Source organism: Protopterus annectens, chromosome 10.part0, assembly GCF_019279795.1.
Source record: "Protopterus annectens isolate FY-2018-M chromosome 10.part0, PAN1.0, whole genome shotgun sequence".
NCBI classification, from domain to species: Eukaryota; Metazoa; Chordata; order Ceratodontiformes; family Protopteridae; genus Protopterus; species Protopterus annectens.
The window spans coordinates 871,615,140-871,636,008 of NC_056744.1; the positions used below are offsets into that span (position 1 = coordinate 871,615,140).

At 40.3% G+C, this 20,869-nt stretch overlaps 1 protein-coding gene across 2 annotated transcripts in view; it reads right to left on the bottom strand.

Annotated features, from left to right (window-relative positions):
- The window catches only part of GLMN (glomulin, FKBP associated protein), a gene marked incomplete at its 5' end in the record, with an annotated part of 1,643,959 nt that overhangs the window by 1,135,541 nt on the left and 487,549 nt on the right, over positions 1-20,869 (bottom strand). For both annotated transcript variants that reach the window (XM_044085667.1, XM_044085669.1), the window contains 1 exon segment: positions 19,901-19,931. In XM_044085667.1, the coding sequence (XP_043941602.1) occupies positions 19,901-19,931 (31 nt within the window).

Below are 20,869 nucleotides of genomic sequence, written 5' to 3' on the forward strand. Positions count from 1 at the left end.
GATGGCAAGGTTAGCAGATGTGTAAACTTTTTTTGCTAAATATACCTAAGGCCCTATATTCCTTGTCAGTAGACAAGGGGATTTTGGACAAGCTAGCTTTAGCTCCCATAGGGCCTGGGGTCATAACCTCGGGGTCTGCCACAGGGTTCTTAAACAGATGTTTGTGTGAATCCACAACCCAACAATATCTGTCAGGTTTTCTAGGGGCAGGAGGAGGGGGAAGTCCGGCTTTAAGGAGGAGTCTTGGAATACATTATTTACTACCTCTAAGAATTGCAGTATGGCGGGGGGGTTTGTGTACAGTGAAGTTAAGAAATTTCCTTCTTAGATTGAGGGCAGTCTTGTGCTTCCCACTTGAAGTGTTTCAAAAAGTGTGTAGAGTTTCCCCAAAGAAAATATCCTCAGGAGGGTATAATGCAAGATTCTCCTCTGAGTCTGAATCCCTAAAGGAGGCAATGGAAGCACCTTCTTCAAAGGTAGAATCTTCCTGGTTGAAATCAACATCTGAGTCAAAGGAATTAGATAAATCTTCTGAAGGGGTGTCTCTTTTTCTTTTACATGGAGAAAAATCAGGGGGAGGCCATCTAGATTTAACCAGAGAGGTTAGATCTTCAGCCAACCTCACAAGATCCTGTTGGTATGCCTGAGAATGGGAGCTGGTAGGCGGAGACTGGTCAGGATCTGCTTTCTTGTTAAGTGGCCTTAGGTTTTGGTCTGTGGCCAACCACCAGCCCAGAACAGACAACTGACTCATGTAGGAAAAAGACTGTTGCAACATCCTGGTGATGCAAAGATCCGTCAGTCTTAGTGTGGTTGTCAGAAGGCACAGCCTACATAGCGGTCCTGGACCCAACCGACAAACTGAGTCTTATGGCTTGAAAAGATGTTGAGGGACCATAAGGCACATCAGACTCCTAACAGGTCTCGATACAGGCCTGCACCACTACCTTGGTCACAGAAGGGGGCTGCAAAACCGCCTCACCTTCTTCAGCAATTTCAAGCCTAGGAGGACTGACCGACAGCAAGCAGTTCTGCTGTTAAAGCGAGCACAAAAACGACAGTTGAGAACATTGTGTTCTAGCACCAATCAAGTCACAAATAACAGTGGAAATCCCAGTGTGTTATCTGTTTGCCAAAACACAGACAATTTTTCATTTTCTCTGACATTATTCAAAATATACATAAAAGGTACACAAGACACAGTACAGAAGAGTGCCCAATCCTAGGAAGTGCACTGGTGCCAGGAATGGAAAAAATTACAGTGTAGAATCCTGAAGACATGGAACATTCCTACTATAGGGATAGGCCAAGTCCAGGGGGAGGTTACCCCCCCCCCCATTGTAGAAGGAAGTAGTAGTCCACAAAAACTGATAGGCCAAAAACACCCATAAAGATGACAGAGTGGACTGTTGAGGATAACAAAGAAATTATGTACTGTTGCTATTATGCAAGAAGCCTAGAACTTCTCGACAGAATATATACAAAAAGATTTAGAGAGAAATTAGGGGAAAGAAAAATACTTGCACAAAAAAAACTGTCAGAAGCATCAAATAAACTTTGTGCTCATGAATACAACAGAATTATGAAAAACATTACACAAACCAAGACATCTTGGGTTGTTTGGAAAAAGAAGTGACAGAGAAAGTGCAAAAATATAAAGAACAAAATCTAGCGATTTTTGAAAGCTATAAAAAATTAAATACAGACATGGAAAAGAAAGAGAGAGATATGATATGGTGCAATATTTATGCACAGGAGAAAGCCAAACTAATCATTACAAAAAAAGCATCCCCAAAGATATTTGAAGAGAAATACAGGCAAAGGCATCCAGATATGGAAACTTTCACAATACAAAAAAGTAGATCACAAAGAGGGAATATAGAACAGATCAGTAAAGTAGAAGTTAAAAAAGTAGAAGTTGAAGTTACAGATTTCCTATGAAGTGAAGGATTTAGTACAGGAGGTCTAACACAGGTTATATTACAGAATAGTAAAACAAAAGCACAAAACACAGAGCAAAATGCTGGTTTGAAATGTAGATAAGCTTCAAGAAAAAACATGAAAACTAAGTGGAAACGTACAAACCACTTTAATAAATATATATAACTAAAACCAAAAACAGAAGCAAGAATAAAATACATGAGCACTTTTGCACCTACACTGGGTGCTTCATCAGATCTAACAAATGTAAGAGAAGACACAATTAAATACAATACGGTTAAATGAACGATACTTAAATCATTGCTTCAGACCCCATGATTTCAATACGGGTCTTAAACGAACATGTTCATTCAATCCTTTACCCATATGGGCTTCCAATATAAAAATCCATTTAGTCTCTAGACACACAGTCCGCATCTTCATATCACCCCTTGTAGTACAGCACATTTCAATAACTAAGTTTAAATGTATTCATAACTCCTTCATTTACTATATGCTTCCTCAAAGCATTCCTCGTATCACCTTTGTTAATACAATAGAGAGGTTTCAAGACAATGAAGAAGAATCAGAATATATGGTAACGTTAGATGTTAGTTCTCTGTTTACCTCTATACCGAATGATACTGGTATAGAATACATGAGACTCTATTTGATAGAGAAAGAGATGTCTAGAGAATTAATAAGATGTGCTATGCTGATGGAAATAGTCTTGAGAAATAATGTTTTCGTATACAATGAACAGTATTATATACAACAGAAGGGAGTTGCCATGGGCACTCCCAATCCAATTCCTATGCCAACATAGTTATGGCATACTGGGAGTATACATACATTATTAGAACAATGTATTTTGGTAACAACATTCAGTTCTATAGACGTTTCGTCGACATCTATTTAATTTTGAAGGTCAGTACTGAGACACTTCAAGACTTCATTAGATATATCAATGGGATGACTGATTTTCTATCTTTCACAGTTAAATGGTCCACTGATCAAATAAGAGTTTCTAGATGTGCTGCTACTGAAAGAAGGGCAACACATAGAAACACAGTTATATAGGAAAGAATGTAGGAGGAACACATTGTTGCATCGTACCAGCATGCATCCTCCTCACATTTATAAAAATATAGTCAAGGGTCAAATGTTGAGAGCATCTAGACTTATGAGTAATGACAATGATTTTAAGAACACTACTGATATGTTACACAATGAGTTCCAAGTAAGAGGATATAAACAAAGTGAGACAGTGATGCTGGAATAAGGAAATCATGAGAAAAGAGACACTATAGGGAAGCCATTCATACACAGGAGAAATGGTGATGATGATATTCAAGTAAGACCAAGTAATAGAGAGAAGTTCAGCAGAATAGTTATACCCTACACTAACAATAATGCGAGAATCAAAGATGTTTTTCTGAGAAATTGGAATATTCTTACAGTTGATACTAGGATAGAACAAATAGTAGGACCGAAGCCGAGTTACACTTATAGGAATACAAAAAACCTGAAAAGAATGTTATGCTATGAGAATACTAAATCAACAATAGATATTTCTGACAGGAAGGGCACTTTTTCATGCAGGTCATGCAATCAATGTAGTTCTATGTCAGGCAGAGACCATTTTATACATCTGACACAGGATGGAGATACAATTTCAATTTTCATGCTGATTGCAAGAGTAGGGATGTGATATATATAGCTACCTGCACAGTGTGCAGTAGCTTCTATGTAGGTAAGACTAATGGAACACTACGTGAAAGAGTACGAGAACATACATATGCAGTCAGCAAGGAAGATGACAGCAATGCCATAGCTAAGCACGTCCTTACCCTTGGTACTACACATAGCTTTAAATTCACTGTTGCAGAGATAGTCAAGAGAAACAGCAGGTTAGGAAATTACAAAAACTATACAGAACAAAGAGAAGCTAGATGGATAATGATATTACAGGCAGATAAATCAGTTGGCCTGAACGATAGGGTTTCTCTTAAAACTGTTCCTGGCAGCCAGAGATTGTCAACATTAGATATAGTAATGTTGACAACTCAATATAATAAAAACAGATATATACATAAATCAACAGTTTATTTTTAGTTTTATTTTTAGTTTAGTTGATTTTCTGGAGATCGAAAATAATGTTTATTAATGAATGTTGTCAGTCATCTCTATGCATATTTTATGTATATTTTTATGTAAAGAGAAGTCTATTTATTTTTATGTACATAGAGATTAGTTTGCTTTATTAGTTTTGAGTTTTTACAGAGTTATATAGAAAGTTTTATAAACATTTGATATTATGCTGTTATTGTTTATATACTTAGCAGTTTATAATTTATATACAGTATATGAAATAGTCTGTTTTTTATACCATATATACATTCTTTGTTTCCATCATATAGCACTAGCACTTTATGAGAAGGGAAACTTCATTAGTAATTTCTCATTGATAACATATACTGATTGGCTAGGCAGTTAATGAGTTTAGATTTAAAAGTCAACATTTGATTTTTTTGATCAACAGTCTGAAGAAGCATTTGTTATAAATGCGAAAGCGCTAACTATTTTACGAGATCTGATCACTCAGTTTTTTTATATATTGAAGTCTCAATTTTGAGTTTATTAAACGGTTTACTTTTACTTGCTGTGGTGTGTCTCAATAGGAATTATTTGAGAGATATATTGTTTTGCCGTTTTTGGGACACTTCATCCTTGCGAGTGCTGTTTTCTGTTTTTTCACAATAGAAATGTCCCTTAATCCGATCCCTAGGACACCAATTAGTCTTCCCAACATAGTAGCAATGACTTGTTTCACAGATAGCTAAATATACAATATCCCTAGTACCACAACAGGTATAGAGACTGAATTCAAACATCGTCTAAGCTGGATTCTACCAGTAGATGGTAACCCATTGTTATCAATGTATGTCAATGCGACTACCACTGTTTCAGTGCTCGGAGGTGAACTTTGGAGATTTTAAAATGGTATAAAGAAACCTTGAGAACAACCTTTATAGATTCAAGAGGCTGCAATGGCTCCATTTTGAAGCCTGCCTGAAGTGTAAAGTTGTTCCCAGGGGTTTGTGTATATGCCAGATGCCCGCATACAGAAATGCGTTTCCCCGATTTATTAAAAGAATGGCAAACAGTTAATGTGGAAATGATCTCCAGGTACACTGAGCTACTGATTAAATTTTTTGGTCTTACTGATTACATTTTTTGGTCCTATTGAGATTTGTGTCCGAACTGAGACTGCTTAAGATTTAGAAAATATTAATAGGTTTTTGGTTGTGACTTCTTGTAGCCAGAAACTTGATGATTTGTTCTTCGATACAGGCATGTATGAGAACCGCCTCATGCATACCAAATCGAAAAAACTACAAAGAGTTATTGCTGACTTTAAAGAAGGACGGATTTTTTCATGGCCAAGAACCAATCAGAATGGGCAAAATGAAGTAAAAGTGCAGAACAAATAGGAAAAGCAAAGGGAGGGTTCAGCATTACTTTTTCCTTTCTTGTACCTAACATGAGTGTTAGGCTCCAGCTCCCACATTATCCTGAAATGGATTATGCAAGTATTCTCAAAATAAAATATACCTGACTGAGATTAGCTAGGAAAAGTTATACAGTACACAAACTCTTACATTAAAAAGCAACTTTCAACAGTGCAATAAAACTACACTTGAAAATAAACAAACAAAATGACTAAAACAATATAAGTAGGCATATGTTATGGGGGAACCCTATCAGCTGATTGAGTTTTTAGAAACTCAAAATTCATATGGCTGAGACAATCTAATCAAGTTTTTGAAAACTCTAAGCTTTTCAATGGAGATTGCAGTACAGCGAGGATCAGCAAATTTACCCTTTTCTTTACTGCAGTGCAATCTCAAAGTTGGTATATATAATTTGCAGGGGGTGTAGGGGGCTTGCACCCCTGCATAAACGTAAAAAAGTAGATTTTTTTTTTTGATGTTTGAGTTTTTGGAAACTCGATCATATGGTCTTGTCCTTATGCATTTTGAGTTTCTGAAAACTCAATCATCTGACATAGATCCGGTATGGGCATATGATATGCTTAGGTAGTAACTGCTAAGCTTGAGATTTGCATCTGTAAGCTAAGACTGAACATCTAATGTTAAGAAAAACAGTGATGAAAAGTCATGATTGGATTATTTTTTGTATCACAACAGAATCCAGAGTCAAATTAGTTGTTATAAAAAAAAACAAAAGCATGCAAACAGGAATACACAACATAAGGACACATGATACAGTCTTTCATAAAAAGTAAAGTTAAGAACACTGAACCAATGAATGAATGCATGGTAGGACAGACATAATGCAAGCCTAACAAAGGTGGTTGGGATAAGATTTTACATGAACAGAATCTGCTGGTTATCCAATCCTTAGTTGCTGTCAAAGTCCATACATATGTTTACCTCTCTGTATGGACAATTTACTTCACAATATATATTCATTAGTTCATTCACAGTTAAAAAATAATATGAGAAAATCGAAGCTCTTGCCTATGGGTATGGACAGCAAGATAAAACAATAAAAATATTTTAGTGCCTTTAGTTTTATACGTGGGTCAGGCATATCTTTATCAACCAGAGGGGCAGTTGTGGACAGTAATTAATAAAGAGCCAGGGGATTTTATTCGGGAGGGGGATATGGCAACAGTCAAGTGGGATAAGCTGATCTTCCCAAAAGAACAAGGAGGTTTAAGACTACCTGATTTGAAGGGATTCTTTAGAGCTATAGTTAAAGTTTTTATGCATAGCATAAACATAAAGCTACAATTCAAAGTGGAAAAGGATAATGATGAAGTAGGGAAGGGGGGATTCAAGAAATTAGGAAAGAATGGGATTTGGATGCGGATCCTTAAGGAGAATATGAATATAATATTCTATATGGCTGTTGCTAAAGTAGCAGAAAGCATACTAGGAGCTAAACCAACACATGAATGGAGAAAGGAGATTAGGTTGATAGGGATGACTGAAATTAGTGGTACAGAGAACAGACAAGAGGGGGCTGAAATTTACTGGAGGAAGCTGGCAAAAGAACCAAGGCTTTGGGAACAACCAATTTGAGAAGGAAAGGGAATAGAATGATAAGAGGCCAAGAAAACATTAGGTTTTCAGGCTAGTAATTTCCCTATCAAGGATTGATATCAGAGTATAGACAAGGAGAAAGGGAGAGGGGAATCTTAAATGAAAGGCCAGCACTGGTTGAGTTTTTAATTGAATCTAGAAAAGAAACCGCTGTTAAAAAAGGTGTATTAAATACTGCACAATAACTATAGGAATCGATCAGAAGACGTCAGAAAAGATTGGGAATGACATATGTACAGCTGCCAAATATGCAACAAATTCTAGAAGGTTTAGGATTTTTACCTAGAAGTGTTTGCATGGATACTTTTATATCAAAAGCTGACTCCAAAGAATTTGTCTTTAGATAGATGGCAAATGTTGGAAGTGTGATAGAGAAGAAAGAGGTAACTTGGAACATATGTTTTGGGAGTGTAATGAGTTGGCAGACTTTAAAAGTTCCCTACAGAGTATTCTGATGGGAATAATTGGGGAGGAAATGAATGCAACTAAGGAAAGTATTACTTTGATGTGGATTACAGGATCTGAATTGCCTAAACATAGTAAGGCCTTATGTTTATTTCTGGTGGCTGCCAAAAAATGCAACTACTAGAAAACAGAAATTAAAATCTAAATAAACTACACTCAAAGTACTGAATACTGTAAAGTACAGTTTTGTACCTACCATAAATGTAGATGTTCGAGTGTTCAGCCTGCTGCAGTCATCACACTTGGGTTATCCTGCCATCAGGCGGTCCCGCAGTCGGCCCGAATTCCAAAGTCTTAGTCCGGCGTCGGTTGCTATCGCTTCTTCCCTGATGTCAGTGCGTCAGGGGTACACAAGAGGCATCCAACGCCATTTTCTTTAGTTTTTCTTGCCCCAGATGTCAGGTGCCCCCAAAAGGTAGGCAGAAAAAAAAAAAAAATATATATATATATATATATATATATATATATATATATATATATATAGCTATATAAAAATAAAACAAAACCCTTAGGTACAAGCAAATACACCACAGAGGTAGTATAGGATAAAGTGGTAGAGATAAGTTCAGCTAGTTCAGAGGGGATGGAGGGAGGGTAACCTGGACTGCAGCAGGGTGAACACTCGAACATCTACATTTATGGTAGGTACAAAATGGTACTATGTTCACCGTGTTAATCTGCTGCAGTCATCACACTTGGGTTGAATCCCAAAGCTAAGGAGGGGAGGTGGAGTCAAACAGGGTTAGAAGAGGCTAGTAGGCCCTGCAAAACTGCAGTGGCAAAACCAGCTCTAGTCTTAGAGTAAAGAGGTAAGTGATAGTGTTTGGTGAAGGTGTGCACTGAACTCCAAGTAGCAGCTTCCAGAATATCCTTGGTTGGCACTCCCCTGAGAAAGGCTGCTGATGTAGCTGTAGCCCTGGTGGAGTGGGACCTAATGTTAACAGGTACTGGTTTCCCATGATGTGTGTAACAGAAACGTATGCAATGTGCTATCCATTTAGAAATGGTCTGTTTTGAGATAGCATTTCCTTGTGATCCTGTAGCATAGGCTACAAAGGGTTGGTCAGTTTTTCTGAAAGTCTTAGTTTTATCCAAGTAGTAACGTAATTGCCTGTGAATGTCCAAAGAGTGCAGGAGTCTTTCTCCTTTGTTCTGTGGATTTGGGAAGAAGGTGGGCAAGTGAATGGTTTGGTTTAGGGCCACACTGGATACCACTTTTGGCATAAAGGAAGGATTAGTTTGTAGAAAAACTCTGTTTTGATGAAAAATGAGGAAAGGTTCCACACTGCCATTAGTGCCTGTAGCTCTGAGACTCTTCTAGCTGAGGTTATTGCTAGAAGTAGGGCAGTTTTCCATGAAAGAAATTTTAAATCAGTTGATAAAGCTGGTTCAAAGGGCGGCAGTGTAAGCTTTTCCAGGACAAAGTTGAGATCCCAAGTAGGTGTTGGAGCTCTCCTTGGCGGTCTTAAGTTCTTAGCCCCTCTGAGGTACTGTCTTAGGAGTGGATGTGAAAATAAAGGAGGATCCGTGCTGTAATAAGCTGAAATTGCTGAGGCGTGGATCTTAATAGATGAAAAGGAAAGTCCTTTGTGTAACATCTCAGTTAAATATTGTAGAATCTGAGGAATGTTCGGCTCCAGGGGATTTAGGCCTTTAGCCTGGTTCCAGGAGCAAAACCTTTTCCATTTGTCTGAATAGGTTTTCCTGGTGCTGGGCCTCCTGGCCTCCAGAATGACATCCATAACAGCTTTGGATAAAGGTGTTGGCTGGTTGTTTAGGTAATTTGCCATGCAGCCAGTTTAAAGTCTTGTGCTGGCTGTGTAGAATCAGATTGTCTCGCTGGGTGAGCAGGTGAGGTATTTGTGGCAAAATCCATGATGGGCCCTGGGCCATGGTCCTTAAAATTGGATACCAATGCTGGCATGGCCAATCTGGTGCAACGAGAATCATTTATGGCCTCTCTAATCTGACTTTCAGCAGTACCTTTGCTAGAAGAGGCAGTGGAGAGAAGGCATAGACTGTTAATGTTTTCCAACTGAATGAGAGAGCATCCACTTTCCAAGCTAGTGGATGGAAGGTCCTTGTGCAAAATTTTTGAAGTTGGTGGTTGTGGGGGCTTGCAAACAGATCTATGTCTGGGCGTCCCCATTTTTGAGCTATCATTGCAAATACTTGTGGATCTAGTTTCCATTCATGTGGATCCATGATGTTTCTGCTTAGGTTGTCTGCCAATGTGTTTTTCTTTCCTGGCAGGAATTGTGCTTCTAATTAAACCTGGTAAGACAGAGTGCAGTGTTCCACAAGATCATTGCTTGCCGGCATAGAGGGTAGGAATGTGTGCCCCCTTGCTTGTTTATGTACCACATAACTGTGGTGTTGTCTGTCCTTATCAGTACTTGTCCTGGGTGTAGAAGGTCCTTGAAAGCTGTTAGGGCATTCTGCACTGCTAGCATTTCTTTTTGATTGATATGCAGGTGTCTCTGATCTGTAGTCCATTTGCACTGAATGCACTGTCCTGCCATGTGTGCTCCCCAGGCATAGTCCGATGCATCTGTTGTCATAGTTTGCCTGGCTGTGGGTAAGGTGAAAGGCTGACCCTTGTTGAGGTGACATGCCTGTGCCCACCATAGAAACTCCTACTGATGGCAGGGAATGAGTGGAATCATTGTTTCCAAGCTGTGGCTGTGCTGAGTCCATATGCTTTTCAGGTACCATAGTAATTTCCTCATATGCAGTTTTGCAAATGGTATTAGTAGAATGCAAGATGCCATGAATCCCAAGGCCTGCAGAATTTTTCTTGCAGGGAGTTGGGTCTTTGTAGCCATTATTTTGAAATACTGAGATAGTTGTCGTTGTTTGTCTGGCGTGAGATAAGTCATCTGGGCCATTGTATTCAAGCTGGCACCCAGGAATGTTATGTTTTGTGAGGGCACTAGTTTTGATTTCTTTTCGCTTACTGTGTACCCTAGGCAACTTAGAAGGTGTTTGACAAATGCCAGATGCTGTAAAAGAATGTCATTGCTTTCTGCTTGAATAAGACAGTCGTCCAGGTATGGGTATATTTGAATTCCTCTTTGTCTGCAGTATGCAATTACTGGTGCCAGACATTTTGTGAAGACCCTGGGCGCAGTAGATAACCCAAAGGGCAGTGCAGAGAATTGATAATGTGTTGAACCTGCAATGAAGCAGAGGTATCTTCTGCAATTTTGTCTGATAGGGACATGCAGGTATGCCTCCTTGAGGTCCAAATTGACTAGCCAAGCATTCTTGCCCAGCATGGGAAGAAGCTGCTGAAGTGTTAGCATCTTGAATTTTGGTACTTGCAAATAGGTGTTCAGAACTGAAAGATCCAGAATGGGTCTCCATGCTTTGTCCTTTCTTGGAACTAGGAAGAGTCTTGAGTAAAATCCTTGTCCCTGCTCCTGTGTAGGCACCTGTTGAATGGCTCTCATGTTCATGAGAGCTGTAATTTGTTTTTGTGCCTCTGCCCATTGATTTGGTGGCAGGTTTGGCATTCCTTTGATCCTTGGTAAGGTATGAAAGTGGAATCTGTATCCTTGAGAGACAATGTTTAAAACCCATTTGTCTTTTGTGATGATGTGCCAGTTGTCTGCAAAAAATGCTAGTTTTCCTCCCAAGGGTGTTGCCAGGAGAGATTTGCTTGGTAGTTTGAGGATAGAGTCATTGTGTCTGCCTTCTGTTAGCTTGGGGCCTGCCTTCTCCTCCTTTCTGGGTAGCAGAACCCCATTGGCGAAGTTTGTAAGGGCCCTGTGACTGACCTCTGCCCCTTGGGCGTCTGTATTTGCCCCTCTGTGATATGTCTGAAGCTGGAAAGGACCAATTTTTTATTGGCCAATTTCTGCTGAAGCGAGGGGGTTGTACCTGTAAGAAATCCTTGACCGTTTGCATAGATTTAGCCTTATCCTCCATTTTCTTTAAAACCTCTTCTGCTTTGACACCAAATAATACATCCTGTTGTAAAGGTGCATCTAATAATTTTGCTTTAACATGGTCAGGGAGGGTTTGCTCTTTTAACCAAGCACGTCTACGAATGACTGAGCCAGTAACAGCTGCTCTACAGGAAGCTTCCAGTGAATCAAATCCGCATTGTAAAGTATGCTTGCCCACCTGTTCAGCTGCATGCAGCAGATCCTGCATTTCCTTGAACTCAGGCTGTTCTGAGTGTGTGCTAATTTTTTGTTTTAACTGAGACATCAGGAATTGCTGATATTTCAACATGTGAAACTCGCAATTTAATGCTCTCACAGCCAGAGTTGCAGAGGTGTATATTTTCTTTCCCTGTCTATCTAGGGCTCTGGAATCTCTTTCAGAGGGCACAGGATTTTTAGACATAGAAGTCTTTGCTCCCTTAGGACCCTGGGATATGGTTTCTGGGTCAGCTACAGGGCTTTTACAAAGGAATTTGTGTGAGTCAGGTACTCTGTAGTATCTGTCTGGTTTAGCTGGAGCAGGAGGTAGAGAGTTTGGATTTAAACTAGACTCCCAGTACACATCATCCACAATATCTAAAACAGGAGGAATAGCAAGAAGTCTGTGCTGTGGTAATAGAAGGAACTCTCGGAGCCTATTCTTAGAATCTGAGTAATCCTGGCCTTCCCAGTGGAAATGTTCCCTCATGGTATGTAATGTTTCCCCAAAGGAGTAGTCTACAGGGGGAGATGCTGAGGGAATAGAGTCTTCAGCATCACAATCCTCATAAGGTGGAAAAGTGTAATCCTGTTCTTCAGAAGAATCTGAGGAGAGAGAAACCTGGTCAGAGGATGCATAATCCTCCTCTTGTCTTGGTCTTTTATCAGGAGGGGGATGGGCACCCCGATAAGGGTAATTAAATCTTCAGCCATCTTAAGCATCTGTTTCTTAGGCATGGGGCCTTGACCTGTTGACTGATGAACAGTTTTCTTAGGTTTTAAAGGAGTTTTAAGTTTAGCATAAGATTTAATGGTGAGTGTAGTCGGTCTGAAGACACCTTCTGCAACCGAAGGTGTTTCTTCTGCACCAGTGTCGGTAGATGGCTGCGTCAGCCTAGCAGACTCCGCGTGGGAGTCGGCAGCTGTCTGGGGTTCCAGCTCTGCGGTCGTCAGGGGCTGCGTAGGCGCCTCACTGAAAACCGGAGAACCGGCGACAGGCCCAGCTGAGGCCTCGGGGTCTGGCTTATTCCTAGGCTGCCTGTCCTTATCCTTGCATTTTTTAAGAATTGAGGTCATCGGCTGATCCGACGGCATGATATAACTGAATTTACTACCAAAATAATGCCGTGCGAAGTCAAAACGGCGTTTGATAATGCGTTTATTAAACCTAGCGCAAAACTGACAACTTGTGACGTTGTGGTCTGGGCCTAGGCAAGGAATACAATAGGAATGGAAGTCCTTATGAGGTATTTGCTTCCCACAAGAAATGCAATTGTTAACTTTTTCTGACATCAGACTGAGGCAAGAAAATGTTCCCCAACGGGGTACTTAGCTTTATTGAAGACTTCGGACTGAAATTCAAATCGAAAATCTCAGGTGTCAGCTGACCAGTACTTGCGAACTGCTTCTGCTTCGGGCACTGCGCGACAAGAAAGACAGAAGAAAATGGGGTTGGATGCCTCTTATATACCCCTGACGCACTGACGTCAGGGAAGAAGCGACAGCAACCGACGCCGGACCAAGACTTTGGAATTCGGGCCGACTGCGGGACCGCCTGATGGCAGGATAACCCAAGTGTGATGACTGCAGCAGGGTAACACGATGAACATCAGGAATAAACAGGAGGTGGGATACTAAGAAAAGGGTAAGGGTAAATTAAATATAAAAATGGAAATCATGGGAATAATACATGCAGAAAAATGTTCTGGAGGAGAATTAGGGTTTAACAGAAGGCAGGGACTGAATAATTTATATAACATTACCTAGACTATAGGATAAATAACAATATATATGATATATAATGTCTGTAAATGTGAGCTTGTTAATATGATTTGATTATGTTTATATAAATGTAACTTTGCCTATGTCACATGTGCTGATGTAATAAAGGTATTAAAAAAAAACTAATGCAACTTTCACACCCAGAAATGACATTTAGGATCTAAAGTTAACTATTCCAACTTCAAGTATCTAACAAGGAAACAGCATCATAGCCAGCTGCTAAAGTTACACTTTGGTAATGCTGACAAATGTCATGCTACTTCGTTGTTTATTCTAACATAGTCAAGTATTACACACAAAGAACCGTATTCTGAATTCTTAATGCTGACATAGCTAATATAACAGAATAACAGGACTATCAATAACAGAAGAGATGCTATGCTTATCATGTTTTATATGTAAAACATGAACAAATACTAACAGTACTTAAATGTTTTATTTTTCTCAAAAAAAAAAAAAAAAAACACACAAAAACTAACTGATGTTTGGGAGAGGTCATCTGGAAGGCAGAAAGAAAGCAGATACAAATATCTTAACCTGCTTAAAGAATTCTAGATGGTTCTCAAATTTATCTGACAAAATAATTTCAAATCTTGCAAGTCCAAATTATATTTTTCATTTTAAAGGTCTGATTCTCATGAAAATACTCATTTTCTTGCCCCAGATGTCAGGTGCACCCAAGTAGGTAGGCAATACACATTGCTAATAAAACATATATAAAAGATAAAAACAATACCTTCAGTTACAAGCAAATACACCACAAAGGTTGTATAGGATAGAAAGGTATAGGTAAGTCCAGCTAGGACAGAGGGGATGGAGGGAGGGTAACCTGGACTGCAGCAGTGTGAACACTCGAACATCTACATTTATGGTAGGTACAAAACTGTACTATGTTCATCGTGTTACACTGCTGCAGTCATTACACTTTGGTATAATCCCAAAGCTAAGGCTGGGTGGCTGGCCTATAAAGAGTTAGGATTGGCTATGAGGCCCTGCAGAACTGCAGTGGCAAATCCTGCTCTGGATTTAGAGTAAAGAGGCAAGTGGTAATGCTTGATAAAGTTGTGCACTGAACTCCAAGTTGCAGCCTCCAAAATTTCCTTGGTTGGTACTCCTCTGAGAAAGGCTGTTGAAGTGGCCGTTGCTCTGGTAGAACGTGGCCTAATGATATTAGGGACTGATTTACCATGTTATGTGTAGCAGTAACGAATACAGTGTCCTATCCATTTGGAAATAGTCTGCTTTGAGATAGGCTTGCCCTGTGATCCTGCAGCATATGGTACAAACAGTTGCTCAGTCTTCCTGAAAGCTATTGTTTTGTCCAAGAAGAAGCGTAGCTGCCTGTGTATGTCCAAAGAGTGCAGAAGTTTCTCCCCTTTATTCTGGGGGTTTGGATAAAAAGTAGGCAAATGGATGGTTTGGTTAAGAGCCACACTGGATACAACCTTTGGCATAAAGGTAGGGTTTGTCCTTAAAGAAACCCTGTCCTGATGAAAAATTATAAAAGGTTCCACTGCCATTAATGCCTGTAGCTCTGAGACTCTTCGTGCTGAAGTTACTGCCAGGAGCAGAGCTGTTTTCCATGATAAAAATTTTAGCTCGGCTGTATTGGATGGCTCAAAAGGTGGCAAGGTCAGTTTTTCCAAAACAAAATTGAAGTCCCAAGTTGGTGTTGGTGCTCTCCAGGGCGGTCTTATGTTTTTAGTCCCTCTGAGGTACTGCTTTAGTAAGGGATGAGAGAATAAAGGAGGATCCGTGTTGTAATGTGCTGAAATGGCAGAGGCGTGGATTTTAATTGATGAGAAGGATAGGCCTTTGTCCAGCATATCAGTTAAGTATTGTAAAATCTGAGGAATGTTTGGGACAAGAGGGTCAAGGCTTTGAGCCTGGTTCCAGGCATAGAATCTCTTCCATTTTTCTGAGTAAGATTTCCTGGTGCTAGGCCTCCTGGCCTCCAAAATGACATCCATAACAGCTTTAGAGAGAGGTGTTGCCTGTTTGACTAATGAATCTGCCATGCAGCCAGGTTTAGGGTTTTGAGCTGACCGTGCAGGATCTGATTGTTTTGTTGAGTCAGAAGGTGTGAAATTTGAGGCAAAATCCATGGTGGGCCTTGAGCTAAGTTCTTTAAGATTGGGTACCAGTGCTGGCATGGCCAGTCTAGAGCAATCAGGATCATCTGTGTTTTTTCTTGTCTGGCTTTTAGGAGTACCTTTGAAAGGAGAGGCAGTGGTGGGAAGGCATAAACTTTTGGGCTTTTCCAGCTGAACGAAAGAGCATCCACTTTCCATGCTTGTGTGTGGTAGGTCCTTGTGCAGAATTTTTGTAGTTGGCAATTCAGTGGGAATGCAAAAAGATCTATGTCTGGGCACCCCCATTTTTGCATTATCATGCTGAAGATTTGTGGATTCAATTTCCATTCGTGAGGGTCCATGATATTTCTGCTTAGATCGTCTGCCAGAGTATTTTTCTTTCCTGGCAGGAATTGTGCTTGCAGAAGAACTTGATAAGTTAAAGCTATGTTCCACAAGGTCATGGCTTGCCTGCATAGGAGATAAGAATGAGTGCCCCCTTGCTTGTTTATGTACCACATTATTGTGGTGTTGTCTGTCTTTAATAATAATTGTCCTGGGTGCAGAAGGTCCTTGAAAGCTGTTAGGGCATTTTGAACAGCCAACATCTCTTTTTGATTATTGTGAAGATGCATTTGGTCTGTGGTCCACTTGCCTTGAATACATTTTCCTGCTATGTGTAATCCCAGGCGTAATCCGAAGCATCTGTTGTTAGAGTCTGCCTGGCTGTGGGTAGAGTGAAAGGCTGACCCTTGTTGAGGTGACATGCCTGCGCCCGCCATCAAAACTTCTGTTGTAGGCAGGGAATTATTGGTATTACTGCTTCTAAGTTGTGAGAGTGTTGAGTCCAAACACTTTTTAGGTACCATTGTAATTTCCTCATATGCATATGGAATTACTATTATGCAGGATGCCATGAATCCCAGGGCCTGCAGAATGTTTTTTGCAGGGATATGGGACTTTTTTGCCAGTAATTGAAAATATTGAGTCAGTTGTCCTTGTTTGTCTGGCATGAGATAACCCATCTGGGCCGTTGTATTCAAGCTGGCACCCAAGAATATTATCCGTTGTGAGGGCACTAGTTTTGACTTCTTTTTGTTAACTGTGTACCCTAGAGAAATTAGCAGCCTTTTTACAAACGCCAGATGCTTTAGAAGAATGTCCTCTCCCTCTGCTTGAATAAGGCAGTCGTCCAGGTATGGATATATTTGAATTCCTTTTTGTCTGCAAAATGCAATTACTGGTGCCAGGCACTTTGTAAAGACCATGGGTGCAGTAGATAAGCCAAAGGGCAGTGCAGAGAATTGGTAGTGCATTGTACCAGCTTTGAATCTGAGGTATCTTATGCAATCTTGTCTGATATGGACATGCAGGTATGCCTCTTTGAGGTCCAAAGTAACAAGCCAAGCTTTCTTGCCCAGCATGGGAAGAAGCTGCTGTAGTGTCAACATTTCGAATTTCAGAACGTCCAGGTAAGTATTTAGAGTTGAAAGGTCTAGTATGGGTCTCCAGGCTTTGTCTTTTCTGGGGACCAGGAAGAGTCTCGAGTAAAAACCTTGTCCTTGTTCCTGCTGTGGTACTTTTTGAATAGCTCTCATGTCCATGAGGGCTGAAATTTGTTTCTGAGCCTCTGCCCATTGATTTTGTGGCAGGTTTGGCATTCCTTTTAGCCTTGGTAAAGTGTGAAAGTGGAACCTGTAACCTTGAGACACAATATTCAGAACCTATTTGTCTTGGGTGATAGTTTGCCAATTTTGTGAGAAAAGTGCTAGTTTCCCCGTAAGGGGGCTGCCAAAAGGGAAGTGCTTGGCATACGAAGGGGGAAGTCATTGGGACTGTTTCCTGTAAGGTTGAGACTTGTCCTCCCCTCCTTTTGGGGTTGAGGTACCCCACTGTCGTTGTCTGTTAGAGCCTTGGGGTTGACATCTGCCTCTTGGGCGTCTGTATCTGCCTCTCTGTGGCCTGTCTGACACTGTAAAGGACCAATTCTTTGTAGGCCAATTTCTGCTAAATCGAGGTGGCTGTATCTGTAAGAAATCTTTGACTGTTTGCATAGATTTAGCTTTATCCTCCATTTTCTTTAACACCTCTTCTGCCTTAACACCGAACAAGGTATCATGCTGTAAAGGAGCATCCAGTAATTTTGCCTTAACATGATCAGGTAAACTTTGTTCTTTTAACCAAGCATGTCTTCAAATCACAGAACCTGTAACTGCGGCTCTGCAAGAGGCCTCTAAAGAATCAAAACCACATTGCAGAGTATGTTTTCCCACCTGTTCAACTGCATGCAATAAATCCTGCATTTCTTTATAGTCAGGAGCTTCTGAGCTTGCAAGCATTTTCTGTTTTAACTGAGCCATTAAATATTGTTTGTACTTAAGCATGTGAAACTGGCAATTTAAAGCCCTTACTGCTAAAGTTGCAGAAGTGTAAATTTTCTTCCCCCATCTATCCAATGCTCTAGAATCTCTGTCAGAGGGGACTGGATTTTTTGCAATGGAAGCCTTAACCCCTTTGGACCCTGGGAAATGGTTTCTGGGTCAGCAGAAGGGTTTTTATAAAGAAACTTGAGAGAGTCAGGGACTCTATAATACCTATCTGGCTTGGCTGGTGCAGGGGGCAAAGAATCAGGAGATAAGCTGGATTCAGAGAATACATCATCTACAATATCTAACACAGGCGGAATAGCCAGGGGCCTGTGCTGAGGCAATAAAAGGAAGACCCTGAGCCTTTTCTTGGATTCTGAATAATCCTGACTTTCCCCATGGAAATGCTCCCTCATGGTATGTAAAGTTTCCCCAAAAGAATAATCCTCAGGAGGAGAGGCTGAAGGAATAGATTCTTCAGCATCAGAGTCCTCATAGGGGGGTAGAGAGTATCCCTGGTCTGAAGAAGAATCAGAGGAAATGGAGACCTGATCAGAGGAATCATAGTCTGTATCCTGCCTAGGCCTTTTCTCAGGAGGGGCATGGGAAACCCTGATTAGAGTAATGAGTTCTTCGGCCATTTTGAACATCTCTTTCTTAGGCATGGAGGACTGTCCAGGAGAATGCTGTACTTGCTTCTTTGTCTTTAATGGTGTTTTTGTCTTGGCTGTTGCTTTAATGGTAAGTTGTGAAGGTCTGAAAACACCCTCAGAAGCTGATGCCTGCTCAGCGGCTCCGGACCCATCTGAGGGATTAGATTCCGTAGGTCCAATACCTTGAGCTTCCAGAGGCCTAGTTGTCTCCACGTGGGAGTCGGAGGCGGCCTGTGGCTCTGAGGTAGCGGGTGTCAGGGGCTGCGAAAGAGCCTCACTGAGAACCAGCGGACCAACGACTGGCCTAGAAGAGGCTTCGTCGTCGTCGGTTTTGGACCTCGGATGGCTGTCTTTATCCTTGTCTTTGCGTTTTTTAAGAATTGCGGTCGTCGGTTGTTCCGACGGCATTGTATAATTTAACCTTCGGCCAAAGAAGTGCAAAGCAAAATCAAAACATCGTTTTATAGTGCGTTTGTTAAATCTAGCACAAAACCGACAACTAGTGACGTCATGATCAAGGCCTAGGCATGGAATACAGTGAGAGTGGAAGTCCTTATGAGGTATTTGCTTCCCACAAGAAATACAATTATTAACTTTTTCTGACATCGGTCTGAGGCAAGAAAAAAGTTTCCCCAACGGGGTACTTAGCTTTACTGAAGTCTTCGGATCTGAAATTCGACTTCGAAAATCTCAGGAGTCGGCCGACCGGCACTTGCGAACTGCTTTTACTTCGGGCACCACGCGGCAAGAAAGACGAAAATGGTGTCGGATGCATCTTATATACCCCTGGCGCACTGACGTCAGGGAAGAGGCGACAGCGACCGACGCCGGACCAAGACTTTGGAACTCTGACCGACTGCGGGACCGCCTGACGGCAGGAAAACCCAAGTGTAATGACTGCAGCAGTGTAACACGATGAACATCAGGAAAGTATTGATACAAGACATTGTCCTAAACCACATTTCACTGAAGTAAAGTTCAGCCAAAGAAATTCCCAAAAAGGACAGTGCCCCCAAAACTCTAAGTGGGGACTAATAACTTGTTTTTTTCACAAGGCAACTGCACTTTGGAAAAAGCAGAACATGTTATCACCAATGACCTCAATGATTAAGTGTTTCCTAAAATCCTTCACTTCCACCCAGTAAAGCTCAGTGAATTATTTTTGTTTTCTTATTCTAGTTAAGCAAAAATCCTTTTATCTACCATATGTATTGGGTATAACTTAAATGGCACACATCACAATTAATACTGCAAATATTAACAAAAATGTGAATTAACAGGCTGTACTTACTAATTTGATATACATTCTGTCATGCAGCACTGATAATTTATTTTAAAATGTCTTTAGCAGTAAAAACTTACAAGTCCTTTAGACACCACAGACTCTTCTGTCCTGTCAAAAAAATACAATGGAAATTTAACTACTACAGGTAGCACTAGCTTATATTAATGATCATCACATGCAAGGTTTTTACACAATGTTAATGCCAAATGAAAAACAATTACTAAATATGGTATGTAGCTTTTACCTTGACAAAACGAGAAATAGTTAAAAATGAAAGAGAAACTGACTATTATAACAAAAATTATATCATGAAAATACTCCAGTTTTTTCCAAATATTAAAAGCAATTATACATTTATAAAAGATGATGAACAAGTACTAATGTAACTGGCCAAAACGACCCCATATTTGAGTAGGGATTCAGATCCCTGCATGGGTTATCCCCCCCCCCCTAGAAAAACAAAAAAAAAAACTTTTTTTTAAGCCTTATGGCATTGTGGAGATTATTCAATCAATTTGGTATTCTGGGTACCTTGCAATGCAAATAATTCCTGATGAGAAAGCTATTGGCCAATCACCATCAATTTCCAAGATGGCTGCACAATGATCAGCAGGTAGATTAGAGCTCTCACAGAAAATAAACTGTGAAAATAAAGCTAGTAAAAGATTTCAATTTGAGTAAAATTCAGTTACTCACTAGTAATTATACTGCTCGGATGCCAGCCAAGAACAATTTTGGAAAAAATAAGAAAATAAAATCAACCAGAAAAGAAGATAAAACACTGGCTGCGAAGAATCTTGAAGATGTTCAGCAGAAAGCAGTTTAGGTTTTAGAGGAAACTCAGAGATGTTTAAAATAAGCAAAATGCTGAAGAAATATATAAAGTCAAATAATAGCTGGAAAAATAGATGAAACTTTAATTAGCTATTTGGGTGAACTGATAAAACTGCAAATATTAGAGGGAGAGATGTAGAATAGGCTGGCTAAACATAAGGCTTCCAAGAAGAGCTGTTAAAAAAAAAAAAAAAAAAAAAAGAGTTAGAAGA